The sequence below is a fragment of the Lissotriton vulgaris genome, chromosome 3_1 (genome assembly GCF_964263255.1).
Source record: "Lissotriton vulgaris chromosome 3_1, aLisVul1.2, whole genome shotgun sequence".
In the NCBI taxonomy this organism is placed as follows: domain Eukaryota; kingdom Metazoa; phylum Chordata; class Amphibia; order Caudata; family Salamandridae; genus Lissotriton; species Lissotriton vulgaris.
Genome location: NC_141689.1, coordinates 1040841062 through 1040862345, shown reverse-complemented (window position 1 = coordinate 1040862345; position 21284 = coordinate 1040841062). Strand labels below are relative to the sequence as shown.

Sequence of the window (21284 nt, the reverse complement as noted above, 5' to 3'; positions counted from 1 at the left end):
ATGGAAACTTTCCGGCAGATGCCCCAAGCCAGAAAGACCGGTTAAAGACAGAGCTGGGAAGACAATCATTGGTAACGTAGAGTAACAGCAAAGATGAGTGTAGCACTTTGAAGAACTGCTAAACCAGCCCTTGCCACAGTCTCCACCAGACATACAGCCAGGTGACAAGGACTTGCCAATAGACTAGAGCAGACCAACCAAAGAAGAAATACGGCGAGCCATCGAACATCTGAGAAATGGGAAGGCAGCAGGACCTGACAACATTCCTGCTGAGGCACTGAAGGCAGACACTGAAACATCAGTAAGTATGCTCTACCCCATATTTGGAAGGATCTGGGAAGAGGAAAAGGGGCCATCAGACAGTAAGGAGGGATATCTGATCAAGATCCCCTAGAAAGGTGACCTAAATAACTGCGTAAACTACAGAGAGCTAACTCTTCTATCAACCCCAGACCAAGTTTTCAACAGAGTCATCCTAAACAGAATGAAGGAACAAGTTGACACACTGTTGCACGACCAGCAAGCTGGCTTGCTCAAAGATAGATCCTGCACAGACCAGATTGCAACACTGCACATTATCATTGAGCAGTTGATGGAATGGAACTAACCCCTCTATGTCGGCTTCATCAACTGTGAGTAGGCATTTAACAGTGTGGTCAGTGAGACCCTTTGGAAGACTCCTCCAACACTACAGTGTGCCAGATAAATTTGTAAGAATCATCAGGAACTCTTGCGAAGAAATCACCTGCGAGATAGTCCGTCTCGCAGAAGCCTTCCAAATGAGGACCGGAGTTCCCCAGGGTTGTTTGCTCTCGCCTTTTCTGTTCCTGCTGGCCATTGATTGGATCATGAAGATATCCAGATCAAGGAGAAAAAATGGGATCCAGTGGACACTTTGGACGCAGCTCGATAAACTGGCCCTACCCTCTCATACCCATCTGCAGCTTCAAGAGAAGACTGACAATGTGGCAGCCCCATCAGCACAACTAGGCCTCAACATCCACAAGATCCTGAAGGCTAACACAGCCAGCACAACTGCAGTCACTCTTGCAGGCGAAACACTGGAAGAGGTTGAGCAATGTCAGAGACAAGCAGGGTGGCACAGATGCTGACGCCAAGGAAAGGTTGCCTTCATTGAACTAAAGAAGATCTGGAGCTCCAAGGACCTAATGCTGGCAACCAAGATCAGATCTTTTCACACCAACATAAAATCGGCCCTTCTGTATGGAGCAGAAACTTTGAGAACAACACTTGAGTGAGGAAAATTCTCCAAATCTGCTGGCCAAACACCATCAGCAACAATGACCTATGGAAGCAGACTTTCCAACTCCCTGCTCATACATAAATCATGAAAAGACGCTTGGGCTGGATTGGTCACACCCTCTACAAGGCCTCATCAAACACCACCAGACAAGCCATGAACGGGAACCCCCAAGGGAAAAGGAAAAGAGGAAGGCCAAGAAACATCTGGCACTGAGATCCTGAGGCTGACTGCAAAGAAAAGGGTTACACCTGGAGTCAGATTGAAGAAATGCCCTTGACAGAGATGGCTGGAGAGTCCTAGTTGATGGCCTATACTCCAGGAGGAAGATTAGGCATAAGTATGCAATTTAAAGATACTGTCAGAAAGTCAGTGAAATCTATTCCAATAATCAATTGCATATGGCAGGTCTCAGGTTATGAAAATGCTGACACACTAGTGATCCCACGATTAGATCAGAAATACAAAGCTCCAGAGAATTCTCCAGCGTGTTTAATCAGCCATACTAAGAGATTCTGCGGTTATGTAACCTGCTCAAAAGCACTTCAAGAATCCTACCACACCATGCTCGGTTCCTCCTGACAAGGAAGGAAAAAGACTACATAACATAGGAAAACGTTTCTCTGCCATGACCACTATGACCACAAGAGCATCTAATGCTTTAGAGATTCTGGATCGATATGATCACCAAATGTGGTCAGTCATGGAAGTGCTTATTAACTCCCTACAAGAAGAAAAGCAAAAGGAGGCAATAGCTATTCTCCAGGTGTGAGAGAAAGCGTCTTTGGCTATCATTGACACCACATCTTGACAGGAATCAGACAAATAGCGGGAGCTGCTGTCATAAGACGCTGACTGAAAGCGACCTCTTTCAGATCAGAGTTACAAGCAAAGGTTTTAGACATGCCCTATGATGGAGAGTCCCTTTTTCGGAAGCTTGTGGATGAGGCTCTCAAGTCAAATAAAACTGTTACAGAGACGGTAAAATTGTTGGGGGAGCTTTAACTGCGGAGTTTTCAGCCATTTCGTAGAGGGAGAGGCCTGTATTCTTTCAGATGTAGTTTTCAGCCCAGCAGATTCCAGCTGTACAAACCGTTTTCACAACAATGTTGACCAGCACTTGGCACAGCCTTTTCCAAACAGGCTCCGAGACTAAAGCTATCTGGTGCAGGAAGAGGACATGACTCTTCCCGAAGACAGTCACAATCCATCAACACCGATCACAGCCTTGCCTGCAATATCCGTGAGAGAAGGTGGAAGCATCTCAAACATTTCGAGAAATTGGAGTTCTATCTCAACGGATCGTTGGGTGCTAGGCATCATCCAGCATGAACAGAAATTAGAGTTTACTCAAAAACCTGCTTGAAAACCACCTCACAAGAGAGCATATCAACATTTCAGTCTCTTAAAGGACGTAATTCACACACTCATTATGAAAGGTGCTTTAGAAGAAGTTCCTTCTGTCCAGTGAAACAAGGGATTTTACTCCCAATTTCTTTCTACTAAAGAAAAAGCCAAGGAAATGGAGGCAATTGATGGAGTTGAGATAGCTCTACAAGTACCTTAAAAAACAGACATTCAGAATGGTCACTCAGCAAGATGTGCTGCAACTACTCAGTCGGGGGACTACATGACATCCCCAGATCTCCAGGATGCGTTTTTCCATATTCACGTCAAACACAGGATGTATCTCAGGGTCGAGTTGGCCAGATGTCACTACCAATTCAAAGTTCTATCCTTCTGTCTAAAATCGGCACCAAGAATATTTTCGAAATACATGCCTCAAGTTGCAGCATACGGAACAAGAACTGGGCACCAGATCTTTACATACTTGGACGACTGACTCATAAAAGCACCCTCATTATTAGAGGCAGCTTGCTCGACAAAGGGATCTATTCAAATTATCAATAATTTAGGACTGAGGCTCAACAAAGAGAAATCCTGTGTCATTCCAAAGCTTCTCCTACGAAGGAAGGAATTGCAAAGGTAACAGCGACAACTAAGGTTCTAGCTAGAAAATAAGTTCATTTTAGTGAGACAATACAAGTTGTTCCTGTAAATGTTGTGGTCATATTTTCCTCTAATTCCCAATTGGCGCCTATTCATGAGTCCATTACCAGCAACAGATCAACAAACTGCAGAAGCAGACAACGGGATTGTTTGACAATGTCCTCACATCAACACCAGAAAGGAGATCAATCATGATATGGTGAATAAAGAAGCAAAATCTATTTTGGGCCTAACATTCCTAAACAACCAACCACATTAAATCATAATAACTGCGTCTATGGAAGGATGGGGAGCTCATCTTCAAGACCTCAAAGTGAGTTGCAGATGGACAATCAAGAAAAAGAAGAGATACATAAACTTCTTAAAGTTAAAAACTGTGGCTTTGGAACTCTGTTCTTTCCTTCCAATGATAAAGGGCTCTTCAGTGCTGGTTCGTACAGACTCTACAACCACCATATTTAATCTAAACAAACAGGGATGAACAATATCCCACCTTTCCTCTGAAGCTCAATAAATTTGGAGTTAGGTCATAAAAAACAAATCTCTTTGAAAGCAGGACATGTGCCCGAAATAAACAAGTGGCTGGACGGTCTTAGCAGATCATCAAAACAGTTGCCTCAAATGTACCTAAACATGATCTTTCACACCTGGGGAAAGCCAGCTCTAAATTTATCCGCTACACCTCTCAACTGAAAATGTCAACTCTGTACAAGCAGATATCCACACAAGGGCTCATGGAGTAATGCCTTCCAGTTCTCATAGATCATTATATTTGCTTACGCTTTTCTCCCTCTGCCTCAAATTCCTTGAATATTCAATTAAATGAAGAGGGAACCATTTGGCAGGCACCTGTTTCGGACTGTTACATGGCCTAGAGCCTATTCTAGGTCTTCTCAATTCTCATACTCGTTAGTTGATTATCCGATTCACCATTATGGCTAGATTGGACTATTGTAAAGTGCTACTCCTAGGATCCAACAAAGCAGTGATCCAAAGGCTCCAACGTGCCCAGAACGCTGCAGCCCGCATTTTGTTCGCACTTCCTAAATATTGTCACGTTTCCGATCTCCGCCGGCTACAAAGGTTACCCATGGAACAGAGAATTCCCTTCAAAGCTCTCTGCATCATTCATAAGATCTTTTCGGGCCTCTGCCCTGGGATTTTGAGCGCTATGTGCTCCCCTTATATACCCACCCGTGTCTTGCGCTCATCGATTCTGCATCTAGCACAAGTGCCTCGGATACGGAGGGTGAGAGGGGGTGGCCACTCGTTCAAGGCATTGGCACCTGCCCTTTGGAACTCCCTACCTCCCGCTATCCGTAGCATCACTGATCACTGGATTTTTAGAAGGATGGTGAAGACTTGGCTCTTCACCAATTGCTAAATCACCTTTGCTTCCCACTATACTAGACAGTTAGCGCTGGAACACCCTGTTGCTGGGGCATTCCATGCGCTTTATAAATATTTTAACATAACAGTTGAATTATCCTAGTGGCCAAGACAGTTTTGGTGTTCAATACTGCTCCTCATGTCCGAAAAGCCACACATTTCACTCAAACAAGTCCCAGGAATGCTGTCAGTGAACAGTGGACTGGTGTTTCCCCCAAGACCAGAATCGTTCTATTTAGCGGCTTGGCTCTAGAATGAGTTCCATGAATAGTCCATAACAATGAAGCAATATGTTAGCTAAAGCAAAGGGCGAAATCTTCCAACAATTACTATATCTTTGGAACCTAGTACAATTTCGACTTTAGCCTTGTTCAATAAACGTTCACCTCGCACAAATTCCAGATTCAGAAGATCTTGCAACCAGAATTCTGTATGGCCAAACAGACTTATAAAGGAATTTCTACAAGGACTTTGTAGAACTTACCCTCCATTAACAAACCTTAGATTTCTTGGCAATTAAACACTGTTTTAACACAGCTTATGAGTGGGCCTTTTGAAACAATCCACATGACTGAACTAAAGTACCTATCATGGAAAATGGCTCTTTTATTAGCCATTATGTCTGCCAGACGAAGTTCTGAAATACAAGCCTTCACGATTCAGGGTCCATATTTAAAATTTCTAGCTGACAAGGTTATTTTAAGCATTAATTCTCATTTCATTCCTGAGGTTCCAACTGACTTCCACCTTAACAAATCTGTTGTTCTAAAGACTTGCTTCAACAGTTCATCCAATCAGGCGGACAGAGCAGTTCATACTCTGGACGTAAAAAGATGTCTTAAATTCTACATTGAAAGGACTAAACCCTTTCAAAAGTCCAATCAACTTCTGGTGTCTTTTGCGGCTCTAAAAAAGAGGCAGGCATTAACAAGAGACATATTGCCAGATGGGTTTCCGCAGCCATAGCTTTTTGACACAAAAAAGCTTGAAGGCCACTAACTGCAAAGGTATGGCCTCATTCCTTAAGGAGCGTGGCAACCTCTACAGCCCTTTTCTCTGGTGTTTTATTACCTGCCATATGTAGGGCTGCAACATGAACAAACGTTCATACACTTAGGAGACACTACTGTCTAGATGCCTCTTCGAGTCAGGATGCTGCTGTGGGTCAAGCAGTACCGCAGCATTTCTTCCAATACTGTGAGACACTTTACATTGAAAGTTTTATATAAAGTATGTTTTAAAAAAATTCACACCTCCACAAATTAGTTTTATACTGCTTACTATTCGGATTCAAGCGTGTGAACCTATGAAAGATTTAATACTGGAGAAAAAACATGTTGCTTAACTTTATGCTGTGGTTGTCCAGTATTTCTTTCTTTCATAAATTCACATGCACTCTCCCACCTCCACTTTCAGGCAGCAAACTTCATGTTACTCTAGTGCTTAGAAAATCTGAGGTATGATAGCCCTGGTGGGAAGGGATGATGTGAGAGCTGTTCTCAGAGAAGCTACAGTTCAGTCCTTTCTAAAACGATGTGAATTGCCTTTCAATGTCCCCTATTTAAGATCTACTGTATGAGACTTTGGTTGGCACTGCTGATTATCATTACAGTGGGCCTCCCACCTCAATGACGGAGGAGATTCAAGCATGTGAATCTATGAAAGATATCAATACTGGAGAACCACAGTGTATGGGTAAGTAGCTTGTTGTTTTCTGCCCCTCTCCTGTAATACAAGAAGTTCAACCCTAGCGACACTGAAGCACAAGTAAGTTACATTCTGAAAGGAAAAGGGGAATAATCCAGTTGACCAAGAAAATACATGTGCCATTGTAGTCTTTACAAACTAGGGGGCTTATTAGGATTGCGGATTTTCCGCATCCTCTGGGCCGGCGGAAGCCACCGCCGGCCCGGAAGATGCGGAAAATCCGCAGCGGACCCACCAAAGACCCACCGCCACATTAGGATGGCTGGTGGGTCCTGGTTTCCGTCCGCAGCTTTTCCGCCGCGGTTGGCTTACAACCGCGGCAGAAAAGCACTAATATGGTGACGTGTCTCTCAGACACCGTCAGCCAGATTAGGATGGGCTCTGATACATGCTTTTCCGCAGCGGCTTTTCCGCTGTGGAAAAGCATATGGAACTTCACTGCAGGGGCCCGTTGCGGGCCCCCTAGGTGAAGGGGGGGGGGGGGTGCACATGGGGGGTACCTATGGTACCCCCCAGCATTTGTATGCAGAAAGCGGCAGGCACCGCGCGGTGCCTGCCACTTTCTACATACAAATGCAATGCATGCATTTTTAACATTGCTGCGGGTGCAGCTTGAAGCCGCACCCGCCACAATGTTAAAAATAGAGGATGTGACCGCCAGGGTGGCGGTCACATCCTAATTGCACAGGAGGGAACTCCGCATGCCATGCAGAGGTTCCCTCCTGCTCTGGGGTCGCGGACGGACGCAAGTCCGTCCGCGATCCTAATGGGCTCCTAGATATGGTTTAATTTAATATGTAATCACATTTGCTTGCATCCATATGACTCGGAAAATGGAGACTTTTCAAACAGAGAACGATCATGGTGTCTGCATCGATACAATGCCAAAACACAATCATTAGAAATTCTAATGGTCTTCAGGGAAAGTGTACAAACCTATATTGATACATGTCACTTCATTGTTGGTTAAACACATCTTAAAAAGGGCAACAGCATGTGAAAAGGAGGTGTTTCCTCACCCACTTTGACTTTGCAGTTATAGATATGCACCTACTTTAATTGCTCTTTAAGCATGGAAGCTTTATCACAATGAAACATCCCAAACTACAGGAAATGTGCCTGTCAATGTTAAGTATCTTAGAGAGAAGATTGTCTGACAGTCATCTGCAATGTGACACTGCTTTTAGATTATGACCTTATTGTGAGCTTCGATTGCTAGTTGTTAAAAGCTTTCAGAAGTAAATTTGCATCACCAGATTTTCTCTATCAATGTAAGTGGAAATCTCTGGGGCGGAGATGGGGAAGTGAAGTGTGAATGCCCATTGATCTTGAAGTAAACAATACATATTGAGTAGCTACTTACTCGTCAATCCAGAAAGTGTCTTAGTCCTTGCAAGGGCTAACGGACGTGCTATATAAATACTATACAAAAACAGTGTAGCGTACGAGTTTTTTTTTTTAGTGTGCATTTAAATCGTTTTGGTTCGTCCTCAATAACTGTAATTCTGTAGGATGACACTGTACTCTATTCCAGAGATGTCTGTGTTTTAAATTATAGTGTCTGAGAAGCCAGAAAAGTGATTCATCATGTCTATGGAGTGTGCCCATTTTGTTGCATAGTCTCAAACTCTACTCTTTTCTTCATGACAGACTGCAGGGTTGGCTCTTGCATTGGGAAATATAGTACATGGACTGGCCATTTGCGGGCATGGAAAGGCAGAAGACCTAAATAACCGATTGCTCCCCGCCTGGATCAAAATCCTGCTTGCTGAGGTCAGGATAATTTCATGTTGTTTAAAATGTGCAACACTTCAGTACATGCATGCTGACGTCAGGAGAACTTTATTTCATGAAAAGTAACTTTGTTTGGCAGATCATTTTATGTTCCGAGTTCAACTGATGAACACAATAAAATTTGCCGCATTGTAAAAAAAAATCTATTTCTAGCAAGAATGATCTCATTGCATGTTAAATCAAATTCTCTCTTGTTGCTCATTCAGAGCAACCAACAAGATGAACAATTTGCCAGATACAATTTATTGGATAAAGCAAATTTGAGCTAATGATCCCCTATGCAATTCACTTGCATCTGTTGTACCGACCTACCATTTAGTGGTAAATCTAAAATGTAATGAGTGCTGTACAAATGTTTCCCTCATTCTATTATCTTTTATTTTTTTAAGTTAATCGATTGTATAACCCGTGTGGAGCATCTCTTGATAATTGATTATGCAGGGTTGTACATTGTTCAGTAGTGTTGGCAAGGTGGTTGGTTGCTGATTCTGGATCCATGCCATTTGTTACTCCAAGTCTTTCATATCCAACAGCTTTTCAGCATATTGTTTCATTCCAGATCCTGCAAAGCCATAGACTTAAATCACTGCACAATATTATTGCTGTCTTAATTTTGAGGCCACTGACTTGGCAAGTGTGCCAGTGTTTTCTGTGAGATTAGAGCAGTAGGGCACATTGGCCAGTTTCTATTGTGCTGCCTGCCCTACTTTTTACGTCCTTAGTATGGAAAATGCATACTTTTTATGTGTATGCATAATATATATACCAATGTATTGGCTTAAAAGATTTGGAGCAAATTCAAGGACTTTTATGTGCATCTGATTTCAATTTGGGTGTGCAAAAAAGCCATTAGCAGTTTTTGATCCTAAAATTCAAATTCACAGGATTGGCAGCTGTTGAGTGCATTTGTATCCCCGAATAAAGTAGCTGCCTAAAATACAGCAGTTCTCCTGGTCTGGTAGTCTGGCTTCTGAGCTAGCTTATTTTTCTCCACAGAAAAGAAAGTATTGCCTACCTACTGGTCTTGTGAAAAATTCCCAATTTAGCTATTTTTCATTTAGTTTATCACTGCCTTTGACATTGTGAACTATGGCATCTTTTTACAGTGCACTTAGCTCAAGTTGGGATATCTATCCTAATTGATGAATCCAAAAGGTTTAGCTTTGGCTGTAGAAGTCATGACTGACGTCTGCAACATGGCCTTATGTCACACTTGTTAAGACGGCCAGAGGGCAGACAGGGATTACTGGGCCACTACTGTAATGGTTTAGGTTGTTTTGCCATTGGTGTCCTAGAGTCTGTCCTTCTAAGGCTCTATAAACTGGTTGTTGAGATTGGATGACCCCTGCATGGTGTGCAATTGTGATTTCCCTGCCCGAGTACCTGACTGCATGTACCTGTTATCCTGCTTTTTGAATTTGGCTGTGGCAGTGCAACAATCTAGCTGGTGCGCAGAAGCCTAGGCCTGTCTATTGACAGGAGTGAGGTCCTGAATTTTCCTGTGACCTGTAGGGCTGCACCTAGTTCACCCTCATTGACCGACAGTGGTCTGCTGTCCCTGTCATGTGTTTAGTTTTATAGCTTGTTTAGTGGTAGATCTGTGATTGCATTGGACCCTGTTTTGTGAATCCTCATTTGTGGCCAGACCTTTTATCTGTATCAGTGAGGTAGAGGCGGACTGACCCTCTAGTATAAAGTTCTGCTTCTGTGCACTTACTCAACTATTAGTTCTAACATCCCAAGGTATATTGGTTGTGTTTGTATATGTAACCTGCATGGTACATGCACAGTTTGTGTGTGTGTGCGTGTGAGCTATAGTAATGGAGGTCAGTGGTCTCCATTTTGGAGGCCTCTGGTCTGGCCTTTGCACAAAATGGAGGTGAAGCTGTTTTTCCAGACCCTTCCATTTGATTTTCGAGCCAGGTGATGAGGCACAGCATTTTTAGTACTCCTGTGTAGATGTACGACCGGTCGCAAACGGAAGTTAAGCCCATTTGCGACCTCAAAATAGGCCAGCCCCATGCCAAGAGCTTATGTATGCCTGTTTTTCGACCGCAGTTGCGGTCGCATAACACTCGCAGTGTACCACCCTTTTTAAAAGGGTGGTAAGCCACTTGCAAACAGGAAGGGGTCACCAGTGGACCTCATTCCGTTTTGTAAACGGGTGCGAAAATATTTTTTTAGAGCAGGCAGTGGTCCCAGGGACCACTGCCTGCACTTAAAAAATGAAACTGAAAAGTTAAATTTTTCTTTTTTAAATACATCCCGTTTTCCTTTAAGGAAAACAGGCTGCATAAAAAAAAAATACTTTATTGAAAAAGCAGTCACAGACATGGTGGTCCCTGTGAGTGCTGGCCATTCCAAATAGGGTCGCAAATTGCGTTTGTCTTATGAATATTGATGAGGCATGCAATGTGCGACCCCATTGGGAATCAGAAACAGTGTCTGAGACACTGTTGTACATTGCATTTAGCGAGGCGCAAATAGCGAGTCACAATTTGACGCAATTTGTGACTCGCTAAATGCAAGCATTGTACATCTGGCCCGTGTGCACTGTTGTGCTGTAGAAACAATTGATGGACTCAATGCTGAACAATGCAAACATTCACCCCCAGTCACAAGGATCTGGTTTTGATCCATAATTCTTTTGCTCACCACGCCTCGCCAGTTTGGACCCAGCCATATGCAAATTAGTCTTGACTCTGTTCCTTATGGGAACAGTCTAGCCCGAATTGCCAAGCCAGGTCCTCCCTGGACCGGAAAGAAGCATCTTGGGACCGGTTTCAGGGCTTGTTGCATTGATGCAGGGTCAAGAGTGATTTGCATATGGCTGGGTTCAAACTGCAATGGCATGGGGAGCAAAAGTACAGACGCCCAGATCTCTGTACTGGGGTGAATGTATGACATTGTTCTGCATTCTGTCCATCAATTGTTCTTTTTTTTGTATTTGTCACCCTAAGTGGGACGGGTATGCCCAGGCGTGGGTCCCGTGCTCTCCATGCCACTGGAGTCAAGCTATCCTGGCTGATAAGGGGTGAAACCTCGAAACCGGTCCTAGGATGCTTGTTTCCAGTCCAGGGAGGACCTGGCCAGGCAGTTCGGGCTGGACTGTTCCCATTGGGCGCAGGGTCAAGATTGATTTGCATATGGCTGGGTTCAAACTGGAATGGCATGGGCAGCAAAAAACGATGGATTAAGCCCATATCTCTACACAAGGGTGAATGTATGACATTGTTCTGCATTCTGTCCATCAATTGTTCTTTTTGCATTTGCTGTTGTGCTGTGTCACCAATGAGTACAGGAAATGTCTACATTAAGATTTGTTTTAAATACGTAAATGTTTATAGTTACAAGTTGTTTAAAAAAGATATGTGTAACATAGATTAAACAACCAAGATGCAACTTGTAGTAATTATGAACATATTTTTGGACATTTCAAGCACATTTACTTAGTGTGGCATTTTTTTTCATAATTATTAATCATTAATGTACGTTCTAGCAGAATACATACTTCCCTAATTTGGGACAATACAGCTAAATTCCCATTTAATGTTTAAAAAAGTAATTAGCTGTAAATGTAATTTTTTAAATAAATATTTCTGGTGTTTGGACATATATAAATAACTCTTTACATTTTGCACATTTTGATTAGTAATATGTAAAAGGAACATCCTAGTAGGTATGAATAGCATGTGTGAGACACCATGTTCCTCTACCTCTGCTCCACTTCCGTTCGTCTTTGCTTATGATAGGGATGATGATCATGATCTACACTTTCCAGGATCTTTGGTTGAGCTGGGATTCTCGTCCGTGCAAATGGTCCTCTGTGGCCAAACTTGCATATCTGTGTTTTGATAACAATTGTCTCACGCAACATTTTAGGTTGTGTATTTTTTTCATAGTCTTCTATTGGGAGAAGGTTACATTTTTGTGTAATCTTCTGCCATATTCTGATTCTCACCTTGTCATTGGTTTTCTGCACAATGGGCCACGTGTATGAAGCATTTTTGCAGTTGGAGCGGCTTATCGAGCAATAGTAGAAATGTACAAAATACAAATTGCAATTCAGTAACACATTACCAAAGCCCAATTTGTGTTTGCGATTCGGTATTTGGAAGAGGCGTGCCTTCCAAATAGTGATTCGCATTGTTATATACGAATCTTTAGCAACTGAAATGCGGTCGCAAAACATTCACATGTTACCACCCACATGCAGTGGGTGGTAACCGATTCGCAAATTAGAAGGGGTCTCTAAGGAACACCTTCCCCTTTGAGAATGGTTGAAAAAAATGCCTTCTCCTAAAAAATGAAAAGAAAAATTTCATTTTTGTTTGAAACACATCCCATTTTCCCTTAATAAAACCGGGCTGCATTTAAAAAAAGAAAAAACAAGATTGCTTTATTCAAAAGCAATCAAAGAAATGGTGGTCTGCTGACTCCAGCAGGTCACCATCCCTGTGATTTTTGCGATTCCCAATTGATGGCAAACTGAGACCTACCTCTTTAATATTCATGAGGTAGGCCTATTTGCAACTTGCTAGGAATAGTAACAAGTATTTACAATGCAATGGTCTCGGCATTATTAAAGGTAGAGCTATTAGCATTGCTCATGAATTTTTTTTTAAATGATAAATAAATAGCATTGTCATTTACATTGCCAATAGCTTAATCGTTAAATAAATGGCATTGTCATTTACAATGCCAATAGCTTAATCTCTTGCATATGCATGACCTATTGCATTTGCACCCACACAGAGCCACACACACACACACATACAGAGCCTCCCACACAGAGTCATTAACATAGAGCCACCCACAAACACAGAGCCACCTACACAGAGCCTCCCTCACACAGACAGAGCCACCCACACATAGAGCCACACACACACACAGAGCCACACACACACTGAACCACACACACAGAGCAACACACAGAGCCACACACACACACAGAGCCACACACACACAGAGCCACACACACAGACAGAGCCACACACACAGACATGCTAGGGAAAAAAGCAAGAAAAAGACGAGCGCAGCTAGGGAAGAAAACTTACCGACTCGGGGGACGCCATGCACACCACCATCTTTCTCCGAGGCGAGGCAGGAATGCCTCGGAGAAACCAGCATCAATTTTGGGATTGAGGGGCGTGTTTTCGTTATCTCCTCTTCCCATTGGCTGGAATGTTAAATTCCAGCCAATGGGAAGAGGAGAGAAAGTAAACAGAAAGGAACGAAAAAACACACCCCTCAATCCCAAAAAGATGGGGCTTGAACGGTGGTGGATGTGGTGGTGGTAGTGGATGTGGTGGTGCTGGTGCTGGATGTGGTGGTGGTGGTGGATGTGGTGGTGGTGGTGGATGGGGGGGTGCTGGATGTGGTGGATGATTTTGTTGATGTGGTGGTGGTGGTTGATGTGGTGTTGGATGTGGATGTGGTGGTGGTGGTGGTGGTGGATGTAGTGGTGGTGGATGTGGTGGTGGTGGATGTGGCAGGGGATGTGGATGTGGTGGTGGTGGATGTGGTGGTGGTGGTGGTGGTGGATGTGGTGGTGGTGGATGTGGTGGTTGATGTGGTGGTGGTGGATGTGGTGGTGGTGGATGTGGGTGCGGTGGTGGTGGTGAATGTGGTGGTGGTGGCTGTGGTGGTGGCTGTGGAGGTGGTGAATGTGGTGGTGGATGTCGTGGTGGTGGATGTGGTGGTGGTGGTAGTTGTGGTGGATGTTGTGGTGGTGGATGTGGCGGTTGATGTGGTGGTGGATGTGGTGGTGGATGTGGTGGAGGATGTGGTGGTGGATGTGGTGGTGGTGATGGTGGATGTGGTGGTGGTGGTGGATGTGGTGGTGGATGTGGTGATGGTGGTCGATGTGGTGATGGTGGATATGGTGGTGGATGTGGTGGTGGTGGATGTGGTGGTGGTGGTGGATGTGGTGGTGGTGGATGTGGTGGTGGTGGATGTGGTGGTGGATGTGGTGGATGTGGTGGTGGATGTGGATGTGGTGGTGGATGTGGTAGTGGTGATGGATGTGGTGGTGGTGGTGGATGTGGTGGTGGTGGATGTGGTGGTGGATGTGGTGGTGGATATGGTGGTGGTGGATGATGTGGTGGTGGATGGGGATGTGCCTCAAGATGGGGCGGAAGACAGCAGCACCTAGCAACTACACATCATCCTTCCGCAACATCAGAAGACTCCGTGTTAACCCTTGGGGCGCTTTCCCAGTGCAACCCCTGGTGGATGTCGTGGTGGTGGATGTGGTGGTGGTGGTAGTTGTGGTGGATGTTGTGGTGGTGGATGTGGCGGTTGATGTGGTGGTGGATGTGGTGGTGGATGTGGTGGAGGATGTGGTGGTGGATGTGGTGGTGGTGATGGTGGATGTGGTGGTGGTGGTGGATGTGGTGGTGGATGTGGTGATGGTGGTCGATGTGGTGATGGTGGATATGGTGGTGGATGTGGTGGTGGTGGATGTGGTGGTGGTGGTGGATGTGGTGGTGGTGGATGTGGTGGTGGTGGATGTGGTGGTGGATGTGGTGGATGTGGTGGTGGATGTGGATGTGGTGGTGGATGTGGTAGTGGTGATGGATGTGGTGGTGGTGGTGGATGTGGTGGTGGTGGATGTGGTGGTGGATGTGGTGGTGGATATGGTGGTGGTGGATGATGTGGTGGTGGATGGGGATGTGCCTCAAGATGGGGCGGAAGACAGCAGCACCTAGCAACTACACATCATCCTTCCGCAACATCAGAAGACTCCGTGTTAACCCTTGGGGCGCTTTCCCAGTGCAACCCCTCCATTCGTAACAGCCACCTCGCATCCCTACCGTGAAATATTATGAAGTCCCACCTCCGGCCCACACTCTGCCATCAGTCTCGTGATCCTGGCAAGCTGCCCGCGAGCTCCAGAATTCGCCACCTCAGCAGATATGGCTCAGTCAGACGGCCACTCTCTTGGAACCAAACTACTAGCCAAACTGGCACTGTGTTGCAGCAGTCTGAGAGAAGTCTATTGTGCCTGGACCGTCTTCTGAAACCGCGCACCTAGAGAAAGCAGGTGCACGTCTCAGACGGAACTTGAAGCTCACCAAACCCCAATGATTGGATCAAGAAATCTCAGAGATGTATTTGGTCTTGGTAACTACTATTGCAGTACACATTATAACTGTGCTGAGCTTTCCCACTCCTTACCCACTGTAACCACATAGTACCCCCTCCAGGATTGACAAGTTCCAACCTCCAGTATTCCGTAGTTTCTATACTTTTCCCACATGGTCCAGATTTTCTCCCATTTTAACAATGTGAAAATCATCCATTTGGATTTTATTCAGGATACAAAAAAAGTTAGTTATACCACCTCCCTCCCGCACAACAGATTGACAGAGAACAGAAATTAATTGGTGTTTGGAAATTTTTTAATACGTCATTATTTGTACTGTAGAAATATTTAATACGTCAGCTGGCGCCAGGCGCTATGTGACGCTGCAGAGAGCGATGGCGCAGAGGCAGGCGGCGTAGCTGCCAATGCAATTTATACATGGCGCTCTCCGTGAGAGGCTATCTCTGTTGGTGCAGGTCCGGGGCCGAGAGCTGGTTGTCATCAAGACAATCATTTATTAGATGCACTCAGTCTGAATTTTTCTCACACTCTGCCTTCTCTTGACAGCCGGCCCACTTCTGGAGTTTGGCGGAGGGTACGCCTTAGTTTCCTGCGTGCTCATTTTTTTTCTCCTTTGGATGCTCTCAGTATTTCAGCAGCTGTGTAAGCCTCCTTCATACACTTCCGCATACAATGGTAGTTACAATTGTATGTGTGTGGCCACTGCTATGCCCACTTTCCAGAGAGGCCAAGGATTGCACGAGCAAGTATTACAAACGCAATTGGGAACCACTGACAGGCACTGTGAGAAACTGGCACTGCTTCAGCCTGGGCACCAGAGCTCTCACTGGTGCACTGTCATGAACACCCACCCATAACCTGATCTCACCCAGACACCTAGAGGCATCGCTGTTCACAGAGTGCAACACACAAGAGTGAAAATGTTGCATGACAACAATCTACAGAAGCACTTCATCTGGCAAAACAAATAATAATGTAGAGCAGGTGAATTGTACACCGGACTGCATGGCCGACGTGCATTACCCAAAGGGAATTTACAGTCACTGGTAAGAAATCGAATGGGTTTTTTCCCCCAGTAAAGTTGAGGTTGTGAATATACAGCCCTTCAACCCAAAAACTCCACCGCCATTTTGCCAGAGCGCCCTTTGCACACACAATATACAGGTGCTTTTAAAACCATGTTATATACTTGTAAGCGCCCCCACCTGAAGTCAGCACCCAGTGCGGTTGCCCCGGTCGCACCGCCCAAGGGCTTGCCCTCTATACACCTCCTCGCTTTAGTTATGCGCACACTGCAGCCCTTTTTGTACTGCATCCTACAGACGGACCCCTGCTGTCAATAACAATTAATATGTACTCTGTACATATCATACGTCACGGACTGTACTGTGACAGACCCCTAAATGGACTGTAACCCGTAAGCTGCAGTTCACACACAAACATCATGCAGCAACCTCTCAACCTCCCGAGCTATCCACCGGGCTTCCCTAAAGTTCTTCCCTTTTTGTGTTACTCTTTATCGCCCACACGATGCACTTTGTAACTTTGATGACGCTGCACACTGGCACACAGGCGCTTATGAAATAAAATGGTGGGTGCACTTGGTGATCGCGGGTCCTCCCCCCGCCTCACAGACCCTCGTTTACACCGGTCTTGTATTCATCTCACGCCCCTGCAGTTCTGGCGGGAAGAGATTACCCCCCACCCCCGGCGTGTCTCCTCGGCCTACCTCACAGGGTCCTCTGGGTGGGCTACATGCTTCCTTCTCGCTGCACTTCCTTCGATGTCTGAGCAGGCCGCGCCTGCCCTGCCCCTGGCCTCCAAAGATGGCGCCTCACCGCCCGTGCCCTTTATTTTTGGGCGCTTGCCTCTTCTCCAAACCCCAGTCTTGGGGCTGTTTTGTCATGCCGCCCTCTGATTTGCCTCAGGTTTGCTGGCTCTCTCTTCCAGGTCTGAGGTCGCCCCCAGGCCCCATTGTCGTCGCACAGAGAGCGATACGTGTCTCACCACTTCCTGTGTTGCCGACCACAGCAGAGACGGTGATGCTGCCTCGCGCAACTTCTGCTTTCTTGCTGAAGAAGTAACGCAGAAAGGAAAAGCTAAAAAAAAAAATTCAAGCCAGTGTCATGGTTGCTTCCAGCTACCAGGAGTCTTCAGGTCCCACCAGACAAACCACTAGAGTTTTGTCCAGATCTAGGGGTCTTTCTTTCAAAGCGTTAGGCAATCTCCATTAAGAGACGAGCTTGCGATAACAGGCAGTGATTGGGCACCATCTTATCACTGTTTGACATCCACTTTTTCAACTTGGCAACTTCAGAAACAACTAGACAACACGTTTTAGTGCCCATGTCCCGTTACTCAGTCAAGGGCTGCTGTGAAACCAACACCACCTAACACACACTGAGTACACTCACACGGATGGGCAGACACCAACCATGTTTCTCCGAGGCAAGGCAGAAATGCCTCGGAGAAAGTGTCTTCTTTTTCCGATTCGGGGACGTGGTTTACTTTCTCTCCTCAGCCAGCCAATGGGAAGAGGAGAGAAAGTAAATAGAAAGAAGTTTAAACAAAACGCCCCCGAATCCGAAAAAGACGGGGCTTCAACCGAGTGTCGCCCCTCTCCTCCAATGGCTGGCCTCCGTTTAGGAAGCCAGCCAATGGAGAAGAGGGGCGGGTTCAAGCCCCCTTACTAAAAAACATAAAATCTTCGGAGCTCCGCCCTCACTGCTTACAGCAGTGCGACGAGTCCTCGACCTAAAAAGTGTCAAACACATTTTAGTATATTAGTGTTTGTGATGACCAAATAGCGAATCGCAAAAATTTGCTGCTTAGTAATTGCAAACACTAATGTTAGTACATGTGGCCCTAAATGTTCTATTATTCCTTGACTTTTTTACCAACTTCTTATGCAAGTGCCTGTTGCTTTGCCTCACTAAATTGCCCTTTTCTCAGGCGCTCGTAGACCATAACGTATGTTTGTAAGGTTTTCTTGTCTGCATGCCTGTTTCTTTCCACGGACTGGTTTTCATTGCAAATGCAAATATAGCAGCCAAAGAGGAGCAGCAGGTGGCAGGCTTTGTTAAATCGTATTTATCTCCAAATAAAGACAAAAATTCAATTTCTATGATGCAAAGGCGGCACCTAGAAATTGCTTATTTTGTGCGTTTTTTCATTTCCTTTCTTATTGTTGGGCATTTTCCACAAAAAAACAGGTTTGAAAAATGGTCATTATGGCAGGAATTATTGTACTGAAAAAGTGTGGACTGCCTTTTTTACTTTTAAGTTTTGGGGAAGTTAAAAAAAATGCATGAAGAATCTGATACCACAGGATCTGGAGGAAACTAATCGTGGATCCATTTTGAAACTGTGTGTTGAATTAGCACACCAGAGTTCAGCTCAACTTCTAATCGAGGTTTGAATATTCAAAGAACATTTCCATTGGAATTCTTGAAATACCCAGCCACTGTTGATATGGCTTAATTCCCCTGGGTTTCTCTTTGTCAGCATAAATGCCAGCATTCGTAAAGCGCACAGCTACCTCCGGAGAGGTGTCGCGGCGCTGGGGGCCGTCGGGAAGATTAAGCAAGCTATTGCCCAGAGTCACATGGTGCTGGGCTAACCTGCCGCCGTAGCCAGGGATCGAACCATGAACCCTGTGGTCCGCAGTCAGGCACCCTGGCCTCTGCGCCTCACCTCTTCCAATTATCATTGATTGCACAGTCAACTCATTGGCATTCATTTATGGTTCAAATCTGTTTTATTCATTTTTCTAATGAAATAAAACATTAACTCTCACCTACATCTAGTGGATGGTGAGGTCTAACAGTGGGATTATATTAGAAGGAATAGAGCATGAGGTTTAGGAGTGGTTAGGAGAATGTGGTTGAAAGAGCAAAGAAGGGCTAGGTGTGGGGTAGTCCAATGGATGGGGGGCAGTTGGAGGTGGGGGGTCTTCCTCTCTGCTGTGACTCCATCATGATGCATGCAGAGTTCCAGGGCTAGGTCGCAGGGAATGATGATACAGCTGTGTTCAGTCTCTGCTATTTTTTGGGGGTGTTTTATGTCGCGAAAACTAGGTATCAGAGCACTTTACACTAGCACCAGTTGCGTTACAGACGGACACGTTCATTTTTTGTTGGTCATAGGGATATTAGGTGATTTGCCCAGAATCACAGGATGTTGAGCGTCCCTGCCGAGACTTGAACCCTGTTCCCCAGATTTGAGGTCGACCGCCCTAGCCGTTAGGCCACATCTCTGCTGTGTTACTCTTTTGCATTCTCAACTTGTTTGAGCCGAGCACTCGGATATAGGTCGGGCAGGAGAGTTCACCGAAATCCTGCGCTAGGAATCAGGGCCCACATATTGTCCAATTCTGGAAATGTATTGTCCATGGAGGCCGTTAGTTTTTCCATTCCGATTAGGTCCTATAATTTCTGTAGCCAGCCGGCCCACGTAAGCTGGCGTGATGTGGTATCTGTGAGTCATTTGGACATGATGACCTCTTTGGTCGCACATAGCACCAGAGTGATTGCCTTACCTTTGTTGGAGTGCAGCGGGTATGTCAGTTCATTAAGAAACCCTAGTTGTATAAAGCTAGGAAGGTTAAGGACATCTGTTTCTCAGATCTTGTTGATGTCTATTAACACATCTTTCCAGTATCTCTTAAGTTTGGGACAGTGCCAGAGGAAGTGGACAGTGTTCCAGTGTGGTCACAGTTATTCAAGCATCCATCGCCACTATTGGCGATGGATTTAGCCAGTCTAGCTGGGGTGTTATGCCAGTAATGTGTTGTTTTAAGCATGGTTTCTTTTCCTGTGGCACTAAAGGAAGAGGTTCTGGCCCCGTGGAATATATCCCTCCATTCCTAGTTGGGTGAAAGAGCATTCTAGCTTCGATTCCCATCTTCTCTAAGCCTGGGAATTGTTGGAGTCTGCAGGATTGTTCAAAAAGGTGTGTATGCCTAGGAATAGGCATTCATCATTTTGCTTGGTAAGTAGCCATTTCTCAAATTGGGTACCAGGGCATGTGTGACCCAGTGCTTGATGGTGGTGTAATGCAAATGTTCCCAGGCCAGGATTCCGTAGCTGGATTGTGTGGACATTCATTTAGATCGTTAACCACCATGTACTTGCCGATCTCCTCCGGCTGAAACTAATGAAGGATCACAGCATTGTGATCACCTTGTTGTAGCAAGTCTATTGCTGCACCCTTTAGATGGGCTTGCCCGAGAAGCTCTCCATCATCAACAAGCTACAACTCACATGAATCCAGTCGGCAGGCTTATTGTACAGAAGCGAGTTGAGATCCCACATCATCCCATTACTGAAAGTCATCCAGCATCGTATTCCTCTCAAATTCATATCCAGTAATCTCGTCCATACTTGCAATAGTGCACGGTTGCACTTAAATGATGCTCTTTACGGTGCAGCATCCACAGTGCAGTGCATCGACGGAATCTTTTCATTCTTCTGCACGTAATGGAGGGAAATGTCTTAGATCTCCACTTTTCAGTTAGTGTTCGACTATTTTTGATGTCTTCACCACTGGTTTGTTTTATTTATTAAACGTTCTTCTTTTTCTTTCTTTTTTCTTTTCTTTGCGGCATAATTGTTTCAGCCCTTGCTTCATTTGCTAATGTACGTCTTGGTAGATGTATACTAGGTGCATTGTGGAAGGAACCCATGCTGGAGCAGCACGTCTGGCCTTCCCATATTCACATGTAACACCCCCCCCCCCCCCAACCTGCCCATCGGATGAATGATGCTGTAAAGCAAAAACAATCAAAAGCGAGGCAAATATGCTGGTGCACTGCATGCTGGTCCTCTTCCTCTCAGGTGGAATGAGAATTACTGCCATTTGAACTCGTGGGTGATAACTGGTATGTTGATACTGTCGCTCTATAACAAATTCTAAACCAAAAGTTTAGTTTTCCCTCAACATCATGGAGAAAGGATTCTAATAGCATATATATTTTGTGAGGGCAGTCCATGCTTGAGAAAAATAGTCACAGGTATA

At 45.1% G+C, this 21284-nt stretch overlaps 1 protein-coding gene across 1 annotated transcript in view; it reads left to right on the top strand.

Annotated features, from left to right (window-relative positions):
* FOCAD (focadhesin) overlaps positions 1-21284 on the top strand; it is a 1219893-nt gene that overhangs the window by 907753 nt on the left and 290856 nt on the right. The window contains exon 33 of the mRNA XM_086961452.1: positions 8018-8140. Coding sequence (XP_086817578.1) covers positions 8018-8140 — 123 coding nt within the window. The remainder of the gene's footprint in view (positions 1-8017; positions 8141-21284) is intronic.